This window comes from Nymphaea colorata, chromosome 11, assembly GCF_008831285.2.
Source record: "Nymphaea colorata isolate Beijing-Zhang1983 chromosome 11, ASM883128v2, whole genome shotgun sequence".
In the NCBI taxonomy this organism is placed as follows: domain Eukaryota; kingdom Viridiplantae; phylum Streptophyta; class Magnoliopsida; order Nymphaeales; family Nymphaeaceae; genus Nymphaea; species Nymphaea colorata.
Window position 1 is genome coordinate 7,218,971 of NC_045148.1, and position 22,717 is coordinate 7,241,687.

General features: G+C 38.5%; 4 protein-coding genes across 6 annotated transcripts; 1 reads left to right on the plus strand and 3 right to left on the minus strand.

The window, feature by feature from the left end:
* Positions 1-514: 514 nt before the first annotated feature.
* On the plus strand, positions 515-6,344 carry LOC116265014 (uncharacterized). 2 transcript variants are annotated; one of them, XM_031645527.2, is made up of 7 exons: positions 515-740; positions 2,700-2,943; positions 3,206-3,394; positions 3,461-3,691; positions 4,644-4,917; positions 5,545-5,731; positions 5,830-6,344. In XM_031645527.2, exons 2-7 carry the CDS (start codon positions 2,710-2,712, stop codon positions 6,299-6,301), a joined length of 1,587 nt encoding a protein of 528 aa, XP_031501387.1. In that variant the 5' UTR covers positions 515-740; positions 2,700-2,709; the 3' UTR covers positions 6,302-6,344. The 2 variants fall into 2 exon arrangements, with proteins under 2 accessions (XP_031501387.1, XP_031501386.1); XM_031645526.2 differs by having other exon boundaries at positions 516-740; positions 2,700-3,087.
* A 1,170-nt stretch (positions 6,345-7,514) lies between these two features.
* On the minus strand, positions 7,515-10,117 carry LOC116264692 (probable ubiquitin-conjugating enzyme E2 37). 2 transcript variants are annotated; one of them, XM_031645039.2, is made up of 6 exons: positions 9,903-10,117; positions 9,760-9,829; positions 9,549-9,654; positions 8,556-8,654; positions 8,356-8,484; positions 7,515-8,267 (listed from the first exon to the last, which is right to left on the minus strand). In XM_031645039.2, exons 1-6 carry the CDS (start codon positions 10,057-10,059, stop codon positions 7,653-7,655), a joined length of 1,176 nt encoding a protein of 391 aa, XP_031500899.1. In that variant the 5' UTR covers positions 10,060-10,117; the 3' UTR covers positions 7,515-7,652. The 2 variants fall into 2 exon arrangements, with proteins under 2 accessions (XP_031500899.1, XP_049936557.1); XM_050080600.1 differs by having other exon boundaries at positions 9,907-10,047.
* Positions 10,118-11,605: 1,488 nt separating this feature from the next.
* Positions 11,606-13,079, minus strand: LOC116264726 (NDR1/HIN1-like protein 6). Its single transcript, XM_031645084.2, has 2 exons — positions 13,061-13,079; positions 11,606-12,970 (listed from the first exon to the last, which is right to left on the minus strand). Exon 2 carries the CDS (start codon positions 12,832-12,834, stop codon positions 12,070-12,072), a length of 765 nt encoding a protein of 254 aa, XP_031500944.1. The 5' UTR covers positions 12,835-12,970; positions 13,061-13,079; the 3' UTR covers positions 11,606-12,069.
* Positions 13,080-14,423: 1,344 nt separating this feature from the next.
* On the minus strand, positions 14,424-20,703 carry LOC116265058 (protein MAEA homolog). Its single transcript, XM_031645593.2, has 7 exons — positions 20,175-20,703; positions 18,080-18,274; positions 17,629-17,751; positions 16,618-16,803; positions 15,386-15,519; positions 15,060-15,246; positions 14,424-14,867 (listed from the first exon to the last, which is right to left on the minus strand). The coding sequence occupies exons 1-7, from the start codon at positions 20,535-20,537 to the stop codon at positions 14,766-14,768; spliced, it is 1,290 nt and encodes a 429-aa protein (XP_031501453.1). The 5' UTR covers positions 20,538-20,703; the 3' UTR covers positions 14,424-14,765.
* Between the last annotated feature and the right edge of the window lie 2,014 nt (positions 20,704-22,717).

Here is a 22,717-nt window from a genome sequence, read left to right on the forward strand (position 1 = left end):
AAGAGTCAAAATATCATTTTTCAAAAATTTTATATAGAACAAGTACAATTTTCTAAAATTTACATATAATTTAAAAAAAATTGAGGGGAGGCCAAGGGCCGTGTGAACCCCCTTGGCTCGGACCCTAGTGTTGTTCACTTCATATTTTATGCACTTATAAACTTCAGCATATGCCCAGAATTACACATTTTAAATTCTTTCCAATCTGCTCGAACATCATATCTAATTTTGAAACCGTTTCTAATTTGAAAGCACTGGCCAAAGAAAAAATAGACCTTGCCTCACAATTTGGATATGAAGAGTGAGTTATAATAGAAAGAAGAGTATTAGAAATTTAGAATCACAGAGAGGCAGAACTGAGAAGGCTACAAAATTGCAAGAGACCTTGCCTCACAATTTGGATGCCATAAACGCCATCGCCTACCATGGTTTAATCACAACAAGAGTATGTCAAATATTTAAAATGGGAGAAATTATCATTTCGTTGATGATTTTTTCAACATATCAATGATGCGCTTGACTATCAAGTCGGATCAGACCCACCTGGAAATCTGGACCCATCTTTCATCTCGTTGTCGCGCGCGAAGGGTCGCCTCTCTGGACAACGTCTTTGCGGCACGCTGTAGCTGTTTTGCCGGTTCCTGCAAACTCTCGCTCTCTCTCGATTCCTTGTAGAAAAAGCAAGCCAACGTCAAGATCCAGTTTATTGAACGATCGAGACAGTTGAAGCTACTGGACAGGTGGTTTCTCTGTTTCCTGATTCAGCTTCGCTGATCATCTTGATTGCACATTCATTGCTTTCATTTAAGCGGTGTGGAATGCTTCCTTAGTTGATAATTGGGTTCGTAGACTGACACCCATGATCCTAAATTCCTAATTTTCGAACTATGGTTTCCACTTTCTAATCTTTTGTGAACTTTGTGAAAAAAAAAATGCACTGCCAACTTCAGTTTCTCCTACCTTGGTGATGTTTCCAGATTCGATGTGATCAATCGCCGTTTTTGCTGCATATGCCTTCACAAATCACAGCTTACAAATGGAAAACCATATCGATTTTTGTTCCTACCTTCACCGTGCTGTTGGTTGCTCATTTTTTATTCCCTAAGAATAAATGAAGAAATTTGTCCAGTTATATTCTAGGAGTGGTTATTTACAAGGGTGTCCTTTCGTTTTGCTGCTCATGTCACAACTTCCAACATTCTGAAGACCTTCCTTATGTTTTCTTCTTTTCTCTCGAAGATGATTCTTGTTTTAATTCACAAGGCTCAATTTTTCGTATTGTTTTGTCTCCTTTTCTATTGTTCTTTCGATCGTCGTGTCAGTTAAATGTATAAAATTGTATTGGTAGTTATAGTAAGACAATTTCCTATGAGGACCTGTAAGGGCTAAGGTTAAATACTTTTGAAAGTCTATCATCCCCAGGCTGACTGGTTTCTATTGGTTCTATAATTGGTGAATGGCTTTAATGTCCTTGGCCTGGAGAATTTTCTGTTGTTGGCGTTGCTTGTCTTCGGGTCTTTCAACATCGCATACCTGTTGATAAGTTCATCTATCTCCTTATCGCTAAACCCACTTCGGTCACTTCTTTTCCTTATTCTTTGAGCAGGCGACTTCTGGATCATTCTTCTACCTACATCCTACTTTCTTAACTAGATCAGATCTTCTGTCCTTGAGAAAAAGGAAACAATAAAATTGGTACATGTCTTTGCTAGGGGATGATGCTAGCGAATTTGATAAATTTTAATGGTATTTAAATACCCAATTAGTTTTACTTTCGGCTTTGGTACCTTCCCTAGCAGAGTTATGTACTTTTCGTTCTTTTTGGCACATGTGCATTTCAATAACAAGGTGCAATTCGTATTGCTCAAAGGCAATATCTGGTTCAAAATCTGAAGCTTGCAGGGATAAACAAGGATTTTGTTACGCTTTTTATTCTCCAGTATTGGGCGAATATTGTGTTTTTCAATTTGAGTTCCTATTTGGTATTTATTTTCTGCTTAATTGGTGGAATTTGAAGAGTATCAGTATGAACGCTTATATGGTGGTTGTTGTTGTGGATTTTGCATAATTGTTTCTGTCCTTGGGATGGATCTTATTATTTGTTTATGTTGGGATTTGAACCCTCTCGTAGTAAATTCATTCTTCAATTTTTACTTTACTTGAGCATTCTTCATAGAGTGTGATAATAAAACTCATTAAGAAGGATGCATATTGATCATTTTTGTGATTATTTCCTGGCCACTTGTAGGTTATTATTTTCCTCTTCAATAAATCTTGTGTGCCCCACGATTAGATGTGTGGGCTTTCATCATCATCATCATGATTTGTTCTGTAGACGTCTGATCTGGAGATGATGGCTTCAGAAAGCACTACTAGAAAAATGCAACATGTGGCAAAAGAGGTTACCATTACCGATCATTTCCTGGTCAAATTGTCCGAATTTATGCTCATGCTTCAGGACCTCTACAGACTGGATTGTTAATTGTTTTGTGTTGACTAATTGTATAATATCTTGAGGAAGTTGGGGAATCATAATCTTCCAAATTCTATCGTGAATGAAATTGTTGACCTGCATTTAATCTTCCAAATTCTATCGTGAATGAAATTGTTGACCTGCATTCAAGCACACACTTATGATATCATAAATTTTTCTTTCATTTGCAACGAAAGCTATGTGATCAACTATCAGCTTTATGCAGATCCTAGGCAATGAACCATGAGGAACAAGGAGATAAGAACTCTGACTTTGGTGTCAGGAACGTGGAAGAAGAAAAACCAGATTCACATGCCACAGACTCCGCAGATTTGGATTCTCATGAATCTGCATCAGAGCCAGCAAATTCTGGTGGGGATGATGAGGAAGAATCTGCTAAGTTTGTTCACATAGTAACTGGAGATAGCAAAGAGGAAGGGTGTTCCTCAAATGAACAGCAAGATTTAAAGGTCGAAGGGGAAATCATTCAGCTCTCAGATACTGGCATTTTGAATGAGTGGTTGGCAAATGAAATACTGCATGATAGGAGTGATTCAATTTCAAAGAGTTTGTGGAACAGGAATAAGCCTTCAGGCAAATTAGCAGAGATACAGGTTTATCTGGACTTCCAATAGTTGCTGCTTTGGTTCTTTGTCAGAGAAAAATGCAGTTATTGCGTTATGTGGAACTTCAAGATCAGTTATTATTGAATAATGCAGCTTTCTTTTGCAGGCCCAGATCAAGTCCACAATGGAAAGAGCATTTTGGGATGGTGTCGTGGAAGAACTGGAGAAGGATCCTCCTGATTATTCGAGAGTTGTTCAGCTGGTGAAAGAACTTAGGGATGAACTAGATGCTTTAGTACCTCAGAGTTGGAAACAGGAACTGCATGAGAGTATCGACATAGATCTGTTTGCTCAGGTAATAATCAATCTCTATAAAGCCTTGTTGATTCAACAACTTGAATTACTTTATTTGCGTGTGCAGATTCTAGAATCAGGAATTCAAGACATTGACTACCTCTCAAAACTTCTTGATTATGCAATAAGTATTGTCATAAAATTGGGAGCACCAGCACGTGATGATATCACAAAAGCTGCACATGAGAAACTTGTCGAGGAACTATCACTTATAGTTGCTTCAGCTGACAACAAGTGTAAATTTTCTTTTGCAAATGCCCTAGTTAAAGGACTACGATTTGTCTTGGAGCAGATACAGGTAATTGCCTGCTCCAACATCCATGGTACGGATTTATAGAATGGACAAATACTTATGCCTCGTCTTCTTTATGCACTTTTAATATGATAGCATGAGCAGTTTGAAGTTGGAGTCATGTCTAGCCTGAGAATAAGGATACAAAATGCACATATTTCTATGATGAATTGGTTAATGCCTCCAAATTGAGAGATTTTTCAGGTGGCTTGTCCTCTTTATATTTATTTTGACATTCTGGCAGGCACTTCATATTTCTGTTGTGTTTGTGGAGCAAAACTCTGGCCCCATTTTGGGAAGCAAACTACTGATTTTGATTCCCACTCAGAACTGTTATTGCCAATCTCATGTTTTATGCCCCTGACCAAATCCTGTAGTGATGTAATGCCCATGTTCTTTTCTTCCTCTTAAAATAATGGGTTTAACATTAAAAAAAAATAACCAGGTTAGTTTATCATTCTTGCGTTGTCCAAACAAAATGAAGCAATATCTACCAAAAAGCATTGAAGTAGTGTTTATCAAAAAGGAGTTTGACTAGAACTAGTCTGGAATATGTAGTTTCCTTGGGAATGGCAGGCATGTGACAAGAGATGACAGCTCAAACCACACTGATGCTTTTGGGCCTTTCCTCTAGATTTGTCTGTATGCATTGCCCCCCCACCCCCCCTTAGGCTTGGTTGGCAATGCACACAGCAGCTCTGAAGTGCTTAATAATGATGTTTTATTTTTTCTTCCCCATGTAACTGCTATGATGCTTTCAGGCAGGATACTGTTTGATGATGTTCATTAGAGTTCAATGGCTCTTAATATGTTTTCAGTTTCACTTTTCACACTTTTTAACATCAATTAGGAAGATCTTTCAGAAACATCTTTTCCAAAAGTTACCTTGTTCTTCATGATGTTTTGCATTCATTCAGGTGTTTCGGTTGACTAACAAAGAGGTATTTCAAATTTTCAGATTCTAAAACAAGATATAAGTTTTGCAAAAATCCAGGCCTTAATTCCAATCATCAAGGGCCCTTTGGGCATCAAATATCTTCAGGATGCTTTTGCTGCTTCTTATGGACCCCCTTCTGAAGCAACAACTCGCTTAAGTCAGACAAGACTGTGGATAGAGGAGGTGCTGCATCACTTAGATGAGCAAAGAGCTGAATTTGATTCTTCTGTCGAAGCATGCAAAACAAACTTAAATGCTAGCTCAGTGTTGCTGCTCCCCAACCTAATTAAATCTGGCAAGTGTACATCGATAAATTTTACTCCTTATCTTTGTTGCATTAGCAAAACCCAGCTAACAGCAAGTCAAGCATGAATTGACCTAACCGCCCTGGATCACTTCTGTAAGATGACTCGCAGATGCTTGTTTCAGTTGTTTGTGCACACGTTGTTTGCATCAGTTGTCACTTGTCAATAATTAGTTTGCTGATGGATACATGGTAAAATCATGTAGCGCTGTTATTGAATCAGGCAAGATATCTTTTTAAATAAGAAAATGCTCTCCTTCTCTCTTCCATGGAACACCCACCCCCCAAACCCACCCTATGACTCCCTCTGTCCATTTTCTGCATTTGTTCTACCAATACATGATCTGCTTCTCAAAACCAAATTCATTGTGATATGTGGTTCAAGCTAGTTAAATATTGTTTTTATTACGATGAATACTTTTTTGTCCTACATTTCTCTCATCAATGATGTACACTCAACTCAGTCACCAATGCATCCCTCACTAATTTCAAACAAAGTTTAGATATCCAACTGACAAATTGTTTGAGACATCCACTTTTTTGCATTCAAGTGCCAAAATAGCATCTTCACATGATATATTTGTCTCTCACACAGTATTTTTGTGCTTGTATTTCCAGGTGGAATGCCTAAAATTGACATACAATGGAACTTTATAGGAAATATTGTACGCCTAGGGCTTATTCAAATTGTCACCAGATCAGTTGCATCAACTGAAAAGAACACCCCAGAAACTCTTAGACTGAATTTAGAGAGGTTGCTTGCATTACAAAACGACTTCCAGAGGGTGCTGGTAATTGCAACAGCGTGAGTACTTGGTCTGGTTGTCTTTAGACCTCGTAGCTGAAGCTATCTGGATCTTTTAATGATCATAGAAGAACTAAATGGTCAAATTTATGTATCAGGTTGCTTTTAGTGAGACAGACGCTTGCAGACAAGGAACTAGCACTTGAAGACATTGAAAGTATTCTAAATGATGCAAGACAAAAGCTTAGCAGGATGATGGAGAGCCCTTTGATTACAGTTTATCACATAGGTCAAAAGATATGCCAGATATGTTCTCCCTACATGAATGAGGGTTCAGTAGATGCTGGGTTGATGACCAGGGTCATGAACCGGAGTCTTACTCCAGGAGATGGAATTTTCACAAAAGTGTCAACTGCAGTTATGGAGAGCATACGTGTGACTCTTCTGGCTGGTAAAGAGCACAACGGTAGGGGCCTTGCTGTAGCACAAGCTTGTTTGAAACGAATTGGAGCAACTTCTGTTCTTGAGCTTGTGACTGAACTGACGGATAATTTAGATGTTATTGCTCTTGTTACTTGCAAGGTGCATGGATTGTGGTATGAGAATATAAAACTCCATGTAAACAGTTAACATACATGTAAGCATGCTATTGCATTGATTGTGAGTCTTGTGACACTTGTGCCCTTGTTATGGTACCTTCACAAAATCTTGTAATGATACTATGGAAGGTTTGTAATTTAATATTTTCCTGTGTGTTTGCAACTTGCAGTCAAGCCAGTTTCTTTCTCCCTCTTCTTCTTTTGGTATCAAAGAACCTAAGTTAAGCAGTTGCTTGCATCCGTGTTATAGCTAAAAACTAAGATCCCATTATCAGATCAATGCAAAAGTCCTTTCATGCTCAGTCGTTTCTGTCATGTCATTGAAGATCAGGAAATATTCATTTTTTCATGCTGTCAGCAAAATTTCTTTCTGAACCTGGAACATTTCCTAGTTCATCAACCTATCAAATGATCCAAGTCCACAAAAGGCGAGCATATTCTAACCAAGGTAAGGAAAAGATGATACCTTTAAAGACCATAGGTACAGTTATTTCCAAGTGTGTGTGATATATATATATATATTCCTCCATGTATATATATATTCCTCCATGTCACATGGGTGCAGGTGTGAATGCCAAAGCCGGCGACAAGTTCCAAAAAAAATTAAGTGTGGGTGAGGCAAGAGCATATATATATATATATATATATATATATATATATATATATATATATATATATATATATACATATATTATGTACATATAAATGTTATTTATTATATAAGTAATTTTATCTGTCTATATTTTTAAACTTTTTTTATCAAGGTTACCTTGAATCGATATATCAATGGAAACTCGGCCAAAACATTTTTCAGAACGATCAAAACTCATGTGATGCTGTGTCGGGCCACACTAGCACCAACACCCGCACCGATGCAGGTGGACTTAGCATGCCAAATGCTGCCAAATGGCTAAAATTTAAAAATGTATCACAAAAAGATAGTCACTAAATTGGCATCAGTCATGGTTTCTATTGAAGCAGCGATCTATGGTAACTTTAGCAACAATTTTTGGTTTTTTTAGTGACACATTTTTTTAAGTTTAGCTACCCAACAACTGTCCAAACTCAGCAGCTTGATTTTTATATATATACATGCATACGTATATAGGATGTGGATTTTTCTGGCCATCCGAATGCTCTGGCCTTGGAGTATTTCAGCATCTCTCTCTCTCTCTCTCTATCTATATATATATATATATATATATATATATATATCACACACACACACACAGACTTGGTGAAAATATTTGAGGGTTTTTTTTTCCAAGCAAGTTCACCACATTCCACTACCTTTCTATGATTGACAAATTTGATTAGCTTGTCGAAAAAACTCCCTCAGCTGATTGTACAAGGACAATAGACTGACGATGGCCTTCAATGAATCACCTTGGCCTGCTTCTACTGAGAGAGAACCGTAATTTAGCTGGTGGTCTGATATTTTCTTCCTCCTCGCTTTCACTATCTGACACAATAATCATCGAGGTGATCTGCTCCTTTTTTCCATCACCAACATTAGAATCAACCAACTGCAATGCACCTGTCGTCTCTCCCTTCTTAGTAGGTAATTCCACTTTCCCATCTTTATAGTTTAACTTTAGCACCGGTTGCATCTGGTTTGCATTAAACTGACCAGCTTGCCCTTGCTTCTGCATTATGGCACCGTCCCCCTCACTTTTGGATAGGGAGAGTGTCAATTTTGGGTTGTGGCACTTAAGGCCTTGATTTTCCTTGTGTTCGTCTTCTTGTGTTTGCTCCTGTTGAACATGTTTAACAGATGAACCAACTTTATTATTGGAGAGGGGCAGCGACAATCTCTGCTTACGGTATCCACGGCCTTTAGCAGAACATTCTTCTCCATTGCTATTAATGGATACTGATGATGAAGGCTCTTGCACATTCCTACACAGACTTTTATATGGATTCTTGTTGTTATATACTCGGGAGACTTCCATAGCTTTGGCAGCTACTTCCTCCATGCTAGATTGCACGAGAGGTGGCTAGAAAGAATGTGGACATCAGTTAGGACATCAATACCAGTGTAAAATGCTGGCTGAACAATAATCATGCACTTGTTTTGCCACTTACAGGAGGGTTTCTTATGAGAGGACAACTAGATTCAGCAACACCACAGGTAGTGGTGGCTTTTGCATACTTCTCCGTCCAAAATCTGGTCTTCTGGTCGAAGGCCTGCCTGTTGTATTTGTACTCTCTGCTCTACATGATCAGATGTTAGGCAAAATTCCAACCATGAAGAATTCCATGATGTTTGAAGTAGACCTACTTACTGCTTCATGCATAAGGCCATCATCGGGGTTGGGCTCGCTTAGTAACAAGCCGATGCTCAATAAAACTGTGGAAATGTTGAGGGATGGCTGCCACGCCCCCTACGAAAAGAAAAGTAGCAGAGAAACATGAAGACAAGCATGATCACTAAACCAAAGTGTTCTGATATTTTGATTTGGCGTTGGTTACAAAATAGCTTCTATGGATATCACTAATAGAAAATATAGTTTCAATGTAAAGAGTGTTGAAAGAAGAGTAAACTAGCTCAAGTTCAGGTATTAGTAAATCAACCACGTTAAGTGCATAAAATAATAATTCGAGGAAAATAATCTAAACCAAGGAACTCTTGGGCGTTCTTGATCCTTAACGTACATATAGATACTGCATATTGCAGATTCAGTGCTGCTTATTACAGTAGGTTCCTTGTTGATTGTGGACTCTTGTTTCACTTCTTAAGTGGCTTTGCTGTTATAACAATTTTCATACCAATGTACTGCACAAATTCCAGAATTAAATAACACAAATGGAGTTCCATATCCTCCAGTAGGACGTTGCCAACTATTCCTTGACACAGTAACTGCCTTATATAGGATCTGCTTGCAATGATTTAGTTTTTATTCTTCTCTCTCACTTAAGCCGGAAGCTCTCATGCCCAATCTAAAGCCAGTAAAGGAAGAAATTCGCACGGCAAGCAATAAACCGCTCAAACTTGACGTCAAGTTAAAAGGAACGGGGAAAACAACGAAAAAAGGCAAAGACTCGTTGGTTGCCAAACTAAGAAACACATGGACTTGCGGACAGAAGCAGAATCTGCAAACGAACATAGCAGATCGTCATGTGCATATGTACAACATTCGCCGGACCCATAGATTTAGCGACATAAATAGCAGATAACTACCATAAGAAAAGCCCCAAGAAGATCAAAAGAAATGAGGAACAAACACAGATAAATGATTACAGGTTGGTGCGAAGAGAAAACCTTTAGATGTTTTTACCTTCGGGGGGAGATTGAGAATATCGAGACAAATGCGGCCACCTTCATCAATGTTGGGGTGGTAGATGGGCGTCATGAAGGTCACAATCGGAGGGTGGAGAGGATATCTGCTTCAATTTCTCAGTACCAACAAAAGAAAAATGCGATTGAAAATGAAAAGTGCCAAGAGGAACTAGCAAGAGAAACAGAACAAACGAGAAGGGGGGCTTCACCTATCAGGAATCTGAATCCTGATATGGAACACTCCGTCGCTGTAGGCGCTTCCTTGAGGACCCTCCATCTCTGAGTCATAGGTCAAGACAACATTGTTAGCTACCGAGAGAGAGAGAGAAAGTGTGTGTGTGTGTGTTAGTACCGGCATCGATTACGGAGAGAAGGGAGTTGGGTGCGTTGGGCTGGTCGGGAAGGCGGAGGGAGACGCCTGGAGGAGGGTCGGAATGGAGCATCTGGAGCTCCCTCTGCATCCGTAAGCTCAGCCTTGCTGCTTGGGCGCCGCTTCCACTTTCACCCATCTCTCTCTCTTTCGCTCTCTCTCTCTCTCTCTCTCTCTCTCTCTCTCTCTCTCCTGTCCTCCCGCCCGCGCTAAGAATTATGAAAGTTCAAACTGGAGGTACGGGTTTTCTGACGTTGGACATCGGAATGGATATCGGATATCCGGGACCAACCCGGTATAGTTTTGGGTTTGGATCTCCGATACCGATCCGGTCTCCTGAGGCTCAAGTTCGAAGCTGGTATTGTGTTCGGGCCTTGAACAAGGGAGGGGGTGTTCGGGATTCTAAATTATTAGATTACCCTTCAACCAAAAAAATAGAAATAAACCTTTTATATGGACAAAAAATACTTAAAAACTTTTTCAGAAAAAACAAAATACCTCTCACACAGTCAGGTAATGACGGATCAAATGGGTTTAAACTGAGCTAGCTGGGTGGATTAGGTTTTCAATTTTAAACCAAATAATACGTAATATGTTTCAATTTAATTTTTATTTTTAAATCTTGCCTTCGCTAATGAAGGATCATAGATTAGATATATGATTTTCTAACTCATTTTTAACATTAAGGATCATGTTTATGTGAGGGGATCGGGACTTCAATTCTTGATTATTATTTGGTTTTTACATTTACTTAATGTATTTTTTTTTACACTTGCTTCTCTTTTGATGATCATATGTCATTTAATTTCATACTTAATTTTTATTTGTTTTGTCTCTTCACTGGTATACATTTTCCTTCATTTTTTAAGGTGAATTGGAATATAAAGAACATGTTGCTCATGTTTCATTGAGAAGACAAGCCTGTGCAACTGTACTTTATGAAAAGCTCGACATGATCGATACCAAGCTTCAGATCTAAGTAACTTTGGTGCCATTTTAGTTGCAAATCAAGTCAAGGCAGAAGATTTCCTAACCTATCTACCAAGCATCCAAGCTTCTGATAAGACACATTCAAATCTTCCTGCCTCGTCTAATTTGTAATCCAACTATCGATATTAATTTTTGCTTGTGACGAACAATAATATTGTGAGTTTCACGATATTCAAATAAGTTTTCAGGAGAATATATCTAAAATATTATCATACACCATATCGTTAGGTCTGGGAAATGAACCAAGCAGCTTGTGGCTCAGGTCTCCGTACTCATCTGAAAGGCCGGAGTGTCAGCCTGTGCATCAGCATAATGGGTAAACCAGGATTACTTCTGCTTGTGTGAAGTTCATCAATATATGGGGAATTTCTCGTCAATATATAGAGTTTCAATTATGTGGTGTGCTGTAAATTACTATATGGTTAAAATTTAAAAATTTGAGTGTTTCTAAATTGGTATTAACTATAATCTACAATATGATGAAGTTTATTATGATTTTACCGACAATTTATAGTTTTTTTAGTGATTAGTTTTGTCTCATTTTCCACTTCTATATATATATATATATATAGAGAGAGAGAGAGAAGTGGAAAATGACACAAAACTACATAAACTTTCATGCGTTCCGAAACAATAAGATTTCATTTTAGGCCCTTTTCAGCAATTTCCAAAAAAAAGAAGGTCTCATATCGGAAAAATTAGAAATGTCAAGCCTGCATTTTGGTAGACCCCTAAATGAAAAGTTACCTAATGAGTGTTCTTACATATGATCACAAACACACATTCAATATTGTACATACCACAGTATGTACATTATATACGTTTCCACATGGAACGCATATGTATACTAGAGAGAGAGAGAGAGAGAGAGAGAGAGAGAGAGAGAGAGTTATCACAGTTTAAATCCAAGAAAAGGTCTCATCTGCTCTAACCAGGTCCAGAGTACATAGCCATCAACTTGAAAATCTAATTCTATACCTTTCCTTCCCATCATTGAAGACAACCCCATGTCATTCTGCAACAACGCAGTTCGGTTCTGTCTTGGAACTGTACAGCTTCCCGGGCAATTCCATCAAGGCCAAAACTTCTTTCCAAAAGGAATTCATATTTTAATTCCCTGCCAAGGAAGAAATAGCCGCACAAAAAGAAAACACGGTGCTCAGAGCTGGATCTTAATGTCATACTCTTTGGACTTGATCTCGATCTTCTTGTTCGGTTGCAAGCTATCCACTACGAGCGAGACAGTCACGAAGACCGTCACTTTGTGGAGCTTAAAACCCTGCAAATCCAACGCCACTGGCACCACCACACTGATCGTCAATGGCACACTTCCTGTGTTCTGCTGCTCCATTAATGCAGCCTGCAACCCCGTGCCGAATGCGCTCTTTCCTGTCAACGCCACATGCATTACCGTTGTGTTCTTGTATCCTTGGTAGAAAACAGGCAGCTTCCCTGAACAGAGCTCTCTACCGGAGTACGTGACCGCGACAAGACTGCCCCGTTCATAATGGAAGCCGATCTTGGTATTTGGATTCTCTGCTTCGATTTCGACGGAGAATTCAGAGAAAACCGTCAACTCAGAATCGACGTTGAACTTTGAGACGTGAAAATTTTTCACCCGGTAGGAGGGAATCTGTGGTTGGTAGCGATAGGAAATGTAGGCCAGGCTACCCACTACGGCGACGAGGAGCAAGAAAAAGAAACAGCAGCAGCAGCAGTAGCACTTACAACAGCAGCTAGTACCCTTCTTGTGAGGATACCTTGGCACGTTGCGTCTATGAGGCGGCGGCCTCATGGATGATGGGTCGAGGCTGTTCTCGGAGAGGAGGACGTACCTTGGAGCATGGTTTGGCATCGCGGAGGAAGCTTCAACGTCCATGGCGTATGGCCTGTGATTACTGTGGTATCCATAGTAGTCCCCCATGGAAGAAGCTTATGAAGACTAAGTTGCGTAGTCTGCTCTCTTTTCTTCTTTATGCCTTGCGGGGGGCCCCTCTCTGGAAGAGGATGAAGATGGTGACGGGAAGGCCACCCCAACTCCAATGGCCCTTCCTCTTCCTCTGGACGTAGTAAGAAAGAGTTAGTTTTTCTGTTGGTGAAAAAAGAGAGAGCAAGAGGAGAAGAAGGGGAGAGAAAGAAAGATCGCTGACCAAAACGGGTGACCTGCCAAGTGTTCCGCTCGGGACTCGGTTTTGGATGCACCGCTCGAAACAGGTCTTAAAATAGATGCTCCAAAGATCCTGTGGACGCAAATTCTTGTTGCGGAGAATTCCTACCAACTATGAGCCTTAACAAACTGAACTAAAATTGGAAACCAAATATGGAATACATATTGCTTTGGTATACCATGATGATAATCGACGGAACAAGAAGCTTGTCCTGTGAACTCTCTGAATTCTAGCACTGCATTTAATAGAACATGGGGAGGGTCATGTCGTTGAACTAGTAACTCATGGCAGTTTCTTACATACATAACCTTCTGCACAATTAGGAAGAGCCACTGTCTACAGCGAGGTCAATGTTGCAGTGTTGTCCATATGATCTTACAGATTTAATTGTTCTTGCTCTGCTCATCCATTTCATTGAGACAGGGAAATCAGATCCTCGAGCTTTGATTTCTCAGTAACATGTAAGAGTGAGATACTATTTATCTCTGTAACATGAGGTTCAAATTTACATTTTGATGGACTTACCAACAAATGCTGACCGACTTAGAAAGATATATCAAGATTCAGTCACAGTTTTCAGGTGCTAAGATATGAACGCTCCAGTACTACAGAATAGTTTAATAAGTTGTTGGCCTTCCTTTTACTTTTTTTAACATAAGCCCCGGCTGTCTTAGTTTAGGGTACACCACCAAGAAAAATTTCAAACCACAAACCACATGACAGAGTAAAAAACTTGATTTACGGTCTACGTGATGAACCTTTTGCAAGAAGAGCATCGGATGCGGAATATTTCAGCAGAACCTTTCCCAACCTTTCCAATTTCCCCTTGAACGATGAAATGGTCAATAAGAAGAAATACATTACGTTCTTAAAACATTACAGTCAAGATCTTGGAATTTTAAATGAATAGCTTAATCAATTTTGGAGATGACAGGACGTCGGAGGAGTTCAAGATAAACTTGATAAACATGATCAACATTCATGGTTGACCAGTTAGGTTTCTAGCGATCACGTATAAATTAGACGCGAAGAAAAAGATATTCCTATTGGCATTTGGCGAGCAAGTTGCCATTTCTCAACTAACATACTATTTTTAGAAATAACAGAAATGCTGCAACCTGACCCACCCATTTATAAGTCACGCAAGTGCTTTTTTTCCTTCCCTAATATTTCAAATCAACAAAACAATCAATGCTTCTGTATTCTCTTCAACAACCTTTTCCCAATAGCTTTGTTTTCTCAATCAGAAAGCTACAAGTCGTTCACTTTTAACAACTCAATGTTCCTGCCTCGGCTCATGTTTAGAGCAATCATATATATTTTGTTAACAAAGAAACAAAAGACGCACACAATGAAAACAGAGTAATACTGAAGCTCAAATAGAACAGAATGTGGCACAACCAATCTCTTCCAGCACCAGTAATTAAAAGAATTGAACAAAAAAATAAGATGCAGTGCAAGTTTGATATGCAGGAAGTGAAGGATATCGTAATTTTCTTAAAGTCATAAATTTTGGAATACAAGTTGCTGCATCATCTGCTGTGGGGTAGAGATTGATCTCAGCTGGTGCCATCGAACCATGTAATACATAATTTACATAGCCAACTTTACAGGGCAATGGGGTTGGGGAAGATAAACACATTGCTAGAGGCAACAATGCAGAACTTGCATGACGGGCCGTTGTATGCTATGAAATGAAGACCTTTGCAAGTTCGGAAAAGTTATAAACCAGACTAGTTCTTGGACATGTAATCCTGCCACCATTTTTCTTGGCCATATCTTCGAGAGCCTGCCATGCAATTAAAAGAACATGAGGCTTTATCTTATGCACCAATCTGATTCCCAAAAATGCAGGATGGGTTAGGAACCTGCACTTTGAAACACAATGCAGCTTCCATGCTTATCTTTATTTTCTCGTTAAATGAAACATCAAAAAAATATCCGCTTAGCTTCATTGACCAATATTTATTAAATCACACACCTTTGTACTATAAACATATCCATTCGGTAGAACAAGAGGTGGATTGTCGGCATCCATTAGCTCTTTGGAGATGTAGCAAACAAGCTTAGAATGATGCTGCTTTGAGAAAGGCAGTGGCTGTGCAAGCTTTCGGAAGGTCTCTTGAGATAGAGGATCTTCCTTGGTGCAGTCTTCTTCATAACAAAACCTTTATGCTGTCAAGGAATGCAACACGTGCAGAGAAAAGTGTAGACCCTCAGAATATCCGAACACAAAAAATGGCAATGTATGACAACAGGATCAGATGATCAAAATAATCAAGACAGAAGAAAGACTCAAGTGGATACGGTGTTTTAAGCGATGAGAGGCCAGCCTGCAAGAAAATATTCAACAATGGTTCCAGAGTCATGCCGTATAGCTTGTAAAACTCTTGCTTGAACTGCTCAACTAAATAGTCCCATTGCTTTGGGTCGAACAACACCTGCATCATCAGGTTAGTAATCTTTCAGTAGCAGGCACCCTTTACCCCATGTGGAAATCATCACCAGTTACGGGTTTCAGTTCATATGATTCAAAAAAGTTCAAGAAGGAAAAACCAAATGTGCCAAATTTCAGACCCAGTCCATTTTAATTTACTTATTTTTCAGACAAAAGGGTTTATTTTTCATTTGCATTTTCCACAAAAATGTGTTTTTGTGCTTTTCTTTCCCTCCTAACCCATGAAAAGAAAAAGCACAGAAACACATCATTTTTTTCATCGATGTTGTTCAATAAAGATCCATATCACGATGTCATTTTCCCGTTCCTCAATGGGCCTCTTCCACAGGGCAAAATTTAGCACTCCATATAAGAGAGAGAGCCAAACCATGCCAAGAAGGAACATAAAGGTTTATCTTATCAACTCGTGGCAGGAGTAAATGGGTTTAGCTATTTTCTTTGTTATGCACACAGATTATCAGTAACATAGTTGACTCCTATTTAGCGTCTCATTAATGGAAAATTACACGAAAAAATAACACAATCAGGATGTGTCATATTGCTCACAGAAAATTATTCGCATATGACAGAGAAATAGTACAAAGAAGAATATGGAAACTATGAAGTGGTAACCCAGATCAGAATAATATATAACAGATGTCAAATGCTCAATTTCATCAGCCAGGTCAAAATCAATTCCCAATTGCCTTAGGGATAAAGGAATTCCTTTTTACTTTCTGTATTGGCAAGCTTAGATAGGTAGATCTTTACCAGACCATTTCAAGAGAGGGCCCCAGTAACAAGCTCATGACCTACATCAACTTGGAGGTATTATAAGAATGGATTCACAGCTCTTATCAGCAAACATACACCAATTAGCAAAGGTTTTATTTGTGATGATGAAGTTAAGAGTCACTGTATAATTGTATTCTTCGGCAATTGGCATTGATCAGCTAGATGGTGCAGTGCACCACAACCAAGGTGACTTGTACTTGACCACTACCAGCAGATTTGGTTGCAAACTGCCAATGACCTCCAGAACAGTTTGACCATCCAAAACATGACATTGATTCTGAAAGACATAGAGATAGAATAGTTGTACCTTGTATGTTGCACATTCAGTAGTACTCTTGAAAGCCAGAGTGGCCATGACGCGTTGAAGTTCCTTCATGTGAGTGGCTCCCCAAGCGGAGAGGTACTTCCTAGAATACATAACTGCTCGCATATTCTTTTCAGCTCGTACAAGCTCTATAAACTCTTGAAGCCTCAGTTGGAATTCAAATTTGCTCTACAATGCAGATGAAATTAAACATTAAACTTGCTTAAGGAGAACTTGAACCAAATAAAACAGAGAAAATAAAAAACAACCAGAGTTTGAACACCTTATCTGATGTCATATTAAAAGAAAATCCCTAAGATGCCTCTCTGACTTACCAAATGACAGCAGTTCGAACTATTGCTTAAAGGCCAACAGAGCCAAACAAGTCATAAACAATGGGCCATTATTGGAAGAAAATAATACCAGTGGTCCAACACTTGAAAAGGTATCAGTCATTTGATAGTTGATACCATTTAGGTGCATCAAACAATTTGGTTATCTTGCATCAGGCAATGAGTTTATTATACAAAGATCAATCTTTGTATTAGATTTCACGACTTTTTTACAACTAAAAACATAAGGCTGAGGTCATATTCTGCAGTATACAGGTGCATGGGTGTGTTTTGTGCCCCAGGGGTGTGGAATCTACAATGTCAGAAGTCAAAAACTTAGAAAAAAGTTATTCATGAGATACTTGAGAAATACGAAGAAGAAACTAAAAAATTAGAGAGACAAACCAATCAAAGCCCTTTAGGAGATTATACGATAAAAAATGACTAAGGAAATTTACAAGAATAATTGCCGGTGCCACATGCAACACACTGATACAGATTAAAGATGCTGAGAACTTACATTCAGAACATTTGGATAGTGTAATTTATTCAATAAATGTCAGATGAAAATGCTCCCTCTATGTATCAAATTAAGCACCATAAGAAGATAAGGAAGGCAAAGTTGGCAAACCAAAGGTTCTTTTATTACGTAGATAGAAAACACAATTCAGGAGAAATATACCTTAGATTTCTTCAGCTTAGATTTATTTTCAGCACACCAAGCTAAAGCAGGACCAACTTCCTTATTTTGCAGTGCATCTATCACCTTCTTCGCCTCCAAAAAGATGTCTATGTCCACAAGATCCTATTTCAGATAAAAAAATTCAATCATGTCATCATATTAATCCATCATACAGTGAAGCCTACATTCAAATAACTGGTAAGCAAAACAAAATTGTGTAGGTCTTCGAGGAAGCTATTCAGATGACATATATTAGTTATTAGTATCTAAGAACAGCACAATTTTATCAAATCAGCAAGATGCAAAAGCAGGATAAAAAACCTCTATCATCCATCCCCCATCCCCATTTTATCTGTCTGGAAACTTTTCCCATCCTCCAGCCATGCATGACAGTGAAACTGGAATGTTTACTTGAGATTGTTGAAAAAATAGTTCTGAAAAAGAAACTTGCCTGTAGATTAGTTTTTTCTGCCAATTGTGCAGCAGTGTTATAATACGACATACGCAGCATGTAGTCCACCAAAATTCGTTTAACCCTTGTGTTGTTCCACTCATACTGATTTTCAAGTTCTAAGCTATCTAAGTAATCCAACCGGGTTCGACATCTTTGGGCTTGCAGCTGCTCGGTTTTGTTGCTCTCTTCCAGCTACTTGACATGGAAAAGAAATAAAAATTAATAATCAAGCTGACAAATCATACACAAAACTAAAGAGAACTTGAAATCCAAAAAACATAACCAAGAAATTTTTAGACTTGATTCTGTGCAGATTTCATGCGACACTATAATGCTCCACAGAGGCCATTAAATATCATCCTTGTGACGGTAGACTAACAAAAAAAATACCATTGCACAGACCCATCATTAACCGAACTCAAGGTTCTAAAACATATATCCTGCTTATTTTTTGACAAGGAACTTCATGTATGAACTTGGAAAAGATACCAAATTCAATATGTAGACATACTATCGAATGCATCCCATGGAAAAGAATTTTAGAAATTCAATCCTCTCAAAGAAAAAAATAAGAAGAAGAAGAAAAGGAAGAACAACAACACAGAAGCATCATAATACAGATACAAGTATGTTCTTTTGCATGCATTTAGGGTCATGCATATCAAGCTTAGCTCATCAAGACTTGGACTAGCCCAAAGTCTTGCCTTCTCCTTTCAGTTATCAATAAAATGATCCATTAGAGGATAGGCTTTTATGCAACCTCCTTGGTCGGACTTCAAAGGGCTTTAATAAAGACGGATTCAGTCAACAAAAAAAACTTCTATCAACTTGACATATAAAGCCATTTGGAAGCAAATGCCAGTTAGTGTCTGGCATTCCGAGCATTTTAAAACCATGAAATCTACCTCATCATAAGACTCATTTGAGGAATCACTTCCCAAGCAATCATGGCAATGTTGTTGCCTAATGATTATGCTTTCTATCAAATCAACATCGCAAGATTAGTCAAATTGATCTTGCAGCATAATAGCATGCCAAGGGTGAGGAGAACCACCATGCACAGAAATGTGTAATTTACATAGCCATACACTTCTAAAAGAGGTAGTTAAGCTGTGTTTCAGCAGGCTCTTTTGCTTGTTTTTGGAATTCTAAGGGCAAACTCGCTTGGTAGCAGAAAGAACCATTGGATCCTAGATTCAAATTAGGCCTATTTCCTCAAGTTGAAGCAAATGAAAGAGAATGAGGGGAGTGAGAACAGAGAATCACAGTTAATTTTCTAAAAATTACGATAATTTAAATTTTAAATTATGATGCATTATAGCACGAATAGGGATCACATCTGACTCACACAATTTCAAAATGAATCACGAAGTCTCAAACTGTAAACCAAATCACATGTAAAAGTGAAGCGAACCTGCCCTCCAAATTAACAAGAGAAAAAAATGTCAGCTCCAACTGACCAACTAAAATACATACCTCCAACTGACCAACTAAAATACATATTACAGTTTATCAAATAACCCTTCTGCATGAAGTAGCTCAAAACTAACATGATCACTATAGATAAAATCTACTGTAAAATCAGATACGATGGCAACACCCTATCTGGGATCTGCCGTGACAAGAAGATGGAGATATCTCCCAGCGAGTATTGCCATAATGAATCATCAAACCATAAGATACCTTCTTAAGAATCCCCATTTCTACGACATAGTTCCCAATGCACCAACTATTCATCATTTTGAGCAACCCAATCACAAAAATAAAAGCCAAGTACTTATCTCAATTCCACTAGTACAACATGAGAAAACACAACCAACTAACTGCAAAACAAGAAAGAGACGAAGCAACCTAAGCATATTCCAATTTACATACTTCACCAAAAAAAAAAGTACCATATGGCACAACAACTGAATCAAAATAGAAAATTAAATAACAACGCGATTGAAAGGAGGACAATATCTCGTTCACACAAGGAGACAAAAAATTCTCTATTCATCAGGCACAATCATAGAAAATTGTGGGCATCTTAAGAACAAGAATATGAAGGCCTACGTGTAAAGGGGAAAAAGAAAAGGGCACTGAAAAGAACCTTCCGCTTGAGGCCCTGCAGCCGGAAAACAAGGGATGTGAGATGTCGCACAGCCTCCTCCTTCGACATCTCGCCAGCCGCTGCCTCCGCCACTCCCGATATCACTGCACCCATCTCCTTCTCAACCACGCGGTGGTTGGCCCGCATCGTCTTCTTCAGGTGCTCAAATGGGACGCGGACGAACTGATGCTCGAGCTTCAACGACTCCGCTAGCTGGTTCGCCTTCCCCGTCGTGGGTGGCGGCGGCACGGCTGCCGCCGGAGAGGTATCGCCAGAGTTGCTGTTCCCATTGGGAAGCGAGTCCATCTCCATGTCGGAGGAGGAAACAGCCGCCACGGGACCGGCAAACCACCCACCCAACATCAAAAGATAAAGCCCAACCCTGACCCTAAATCCCCAAAGTCAGCGATACCCAAAATCGAGGTTGGGTTTCGGCAGAGGGCCGCCAAGGATTGAACGCCTCCGCTGCAAGCAAGAGATCCAAGAGGCTCAGAATTGGGCGCAAGAAGATCAACAGAAGAAGAAAGGAGAAGACGGTGAGAACGAATAATGACATCAGACCACAGACAGGCCTGCAATGGTTCGGACCATAACCGGATCCACCATATCCAGATCCTATCAATATTGCAACTAGTTACCAATACGCATATCAGTAAATAAGCATCCCATCTTAAATTTTGAAATTAAAAATAATTTAAATATTTCAAAATTGATCAAAACATAAAAAAGTATAAGCCTGTAAGGACATCGGCAGAGTAACTTTGTCAACACTTTTGCTGGTGTTTAGAAATGTAAATGTTAAGAGTACAGTTTTGAGATACTAAATTTGATTTTTAATATATTTATATTACTTGTTATATAATTTTTGAGTGCACTAACAAAGACAACCTAATGAAACGGATCCTAATTAATACAATTGAATATTTGCTTTTAACCGTCTTTTATTTTAACTTTTACAAAGAAATTAATGTATGACTTTTTTTACTAAAATGTTCCAAAAAAGAGTTTTTTTTTACTAATTTCGAGTGAGCAGGAGCAAACCTCACAACCGTGAGTGAGAGACTGAAGACCCCTCTCTTCCTTTCTGCTCTCGAGGTTTAGAGCTGCATCAAAATGCAGGTGAACTTATAGTTACTTCAACTTGAGAGTAGTGTTTACCATTATTTGCAGTTTAAAAAAATAACGTTCAAAAACTGATGATCAAGTTCTCACTAACTCATCCGTCTGACCAGTTACACTATGCTTCAATCTTATAAAGTCTTATAAGAACATTTACACAATGACACAATGTTTGATTGCAAGAAGGAGTATGAAATTAAGGTTGGCTTATGTTAAAACTTGTTTCATATTTGATATATATGGTCATAAGCTATTGAAGCATAAAAAGTGTTCTTCAAGAAGACTTTAATAACGAGAACCTATATCTTTGGAAAAGATATTTGGTGTACATGTGTCCGGTGTTTGTTGAATTGCTGAACTTAAAGACAGTATGTCCAACCTGTCCGACATTTGTTTGCGCCATGAAAAGGACATGTTGAACCGATCTTTCACATCTCTCTCTCTCCACACAAAAAAGACCTCCAATTCATATAATTAATGACAAAAAACATCCAATAAAGGACGTAAAAAACAAATGAGCCAATAAAATAGCTAAGTTGAGAATCTAATACATGAAATAGTTTACAATATAACAAAAATAAAATAATAAAATAAAATAGATATCACCAATGTTGATTAAAGTATTTAACAGAGTAACATGATAAGAGCATCATTCAAGATGATGCAGTATTTTGTTATAGGATTCTACAGGGCCGAAGCCATGAATTTGTTTCTTGAAAGAGACAAACAATCCAGCAACCCAATAAATTAAATAATTTTTTTTTTCTAGTGGCTAAACCATATTTTTTCAAAAGTCTATAGGCACGAAACTAATTTTTTGAAAAAATTAATACGTACAATTTATTTTTCAAAATCCCAAGAAAAGCCATAGCCCCTGCTGGCTCCCCCATCTCTACCTCTAACTCCATAATCACCGATGGTTAAGGAGCTAGACTATCCATTACCTGCTAACTACATAACATTCTAAGTTAGAAAAGGAACCACCCAATCTCTAAATTCAACATGCCATCTCTTTGAAAAGTATCCCGTCTTAAATTTGACACAATGATATATATATATATGTACATATGTATATATATAATTTGTTATGTAGTTAATGTCACATGAGTGTGGCGGTAATTTTCATAAAAAATTAGGTGTGTATGCAACAATGATATATGTATGTACATATGTATATATATAATTTGTTATATAGTTAATTAACGGCATACCAGCCTTATTTATCTATATTTATTGTTCTAGGGCTAGTTGACACCTAAAATGGTTTGTTGTAGCCTAGTTTGGCTGACTATAAGAGACCTGCCACATCGAAGCCACACCAGCACCAGCACTTGACTAGAGTTGATGTAGATACAGCAGTTCTTTAGAAGCACACATGTGACATAGGTTTGATATGGCCACGAGAGGGAGGTGCCCATCTAAAC

Excerpts from the sequence above, each read along its gene's own strand:
- LOC116264692 (XM_031645039.2), bottom strand. The coding sequence starts at position 10,059 with ATGGGTGAAAGTGGAAGCGGCGCCCAAGCAGCAAGGCTGAGCTTACGG. Across the intron at positions 9,830-9,902 it reads TCTCTCCGTAATCGATGCCG|AGATGGAGGGTCCTCAAGGA; the intron begins GTACTAACACAC and ends CCTATGACTCAG. Across the intron at positions 8,655-9,548 it reads TTCTCAATCTCCCCCCGAAG|GGGGCGTGGCAGCCATCCCT; the intron begins GTAAAAACATCT and ends TTCTTTTCGTAG.
- LOC116264726 (XM_031645084.2), bottom strand. The coding sequence starts at position 12,834 with ATGGGGGACTACTATGGATACCACAGTAATCACAGGCCATACGCCATG.
- LOC116265014 (XM_031645526.2), top strand. The coding sequence starts at position 2,710 with ATGAACCATGAGGAACAAGGAGATAAGAACTCTGACTTTGGTGTCAGG. Across the intron at positions 3,692-4,643 it reads TTGTCTTGGAGCAGATACAG|ATTCTAAAACAAGATATAAG; the intron begins GTAATTGCCTGC and ends TCAAATTTTCAG. Across the intron at positions 5,732-5,829 it reads GTGCTGGTAATTGCAACAGC|GTTGCTTTTAGTGAGACAGA; the intron begins GTGAGTACTTGG and ends TTTATGTATCAG.
- LOC116265058 (XM_031645593.2), bottom strand. The coding sequence starts at position 20,537 with ATGTTGGGTGGGTGGTTTGCCGGTCCCGTGGCGGCTGTTTCCTCCTCC. Across the intron at positions 16,804-17,628 it reads CTAAGCTGAAGAAATCTAAG|AGCAAATTTGAATTCCAACT; the intron begins GTATATTTCTCC and ends TCTGCATTGTAG. Across the intron at positions 15,247-15,385 it reads CTCTCATCGCTTAAAACACC|GTTTTGTTATGAAGAAGACT; the intron begins GTATCCACTTGA and ends GACAGCATAAAG.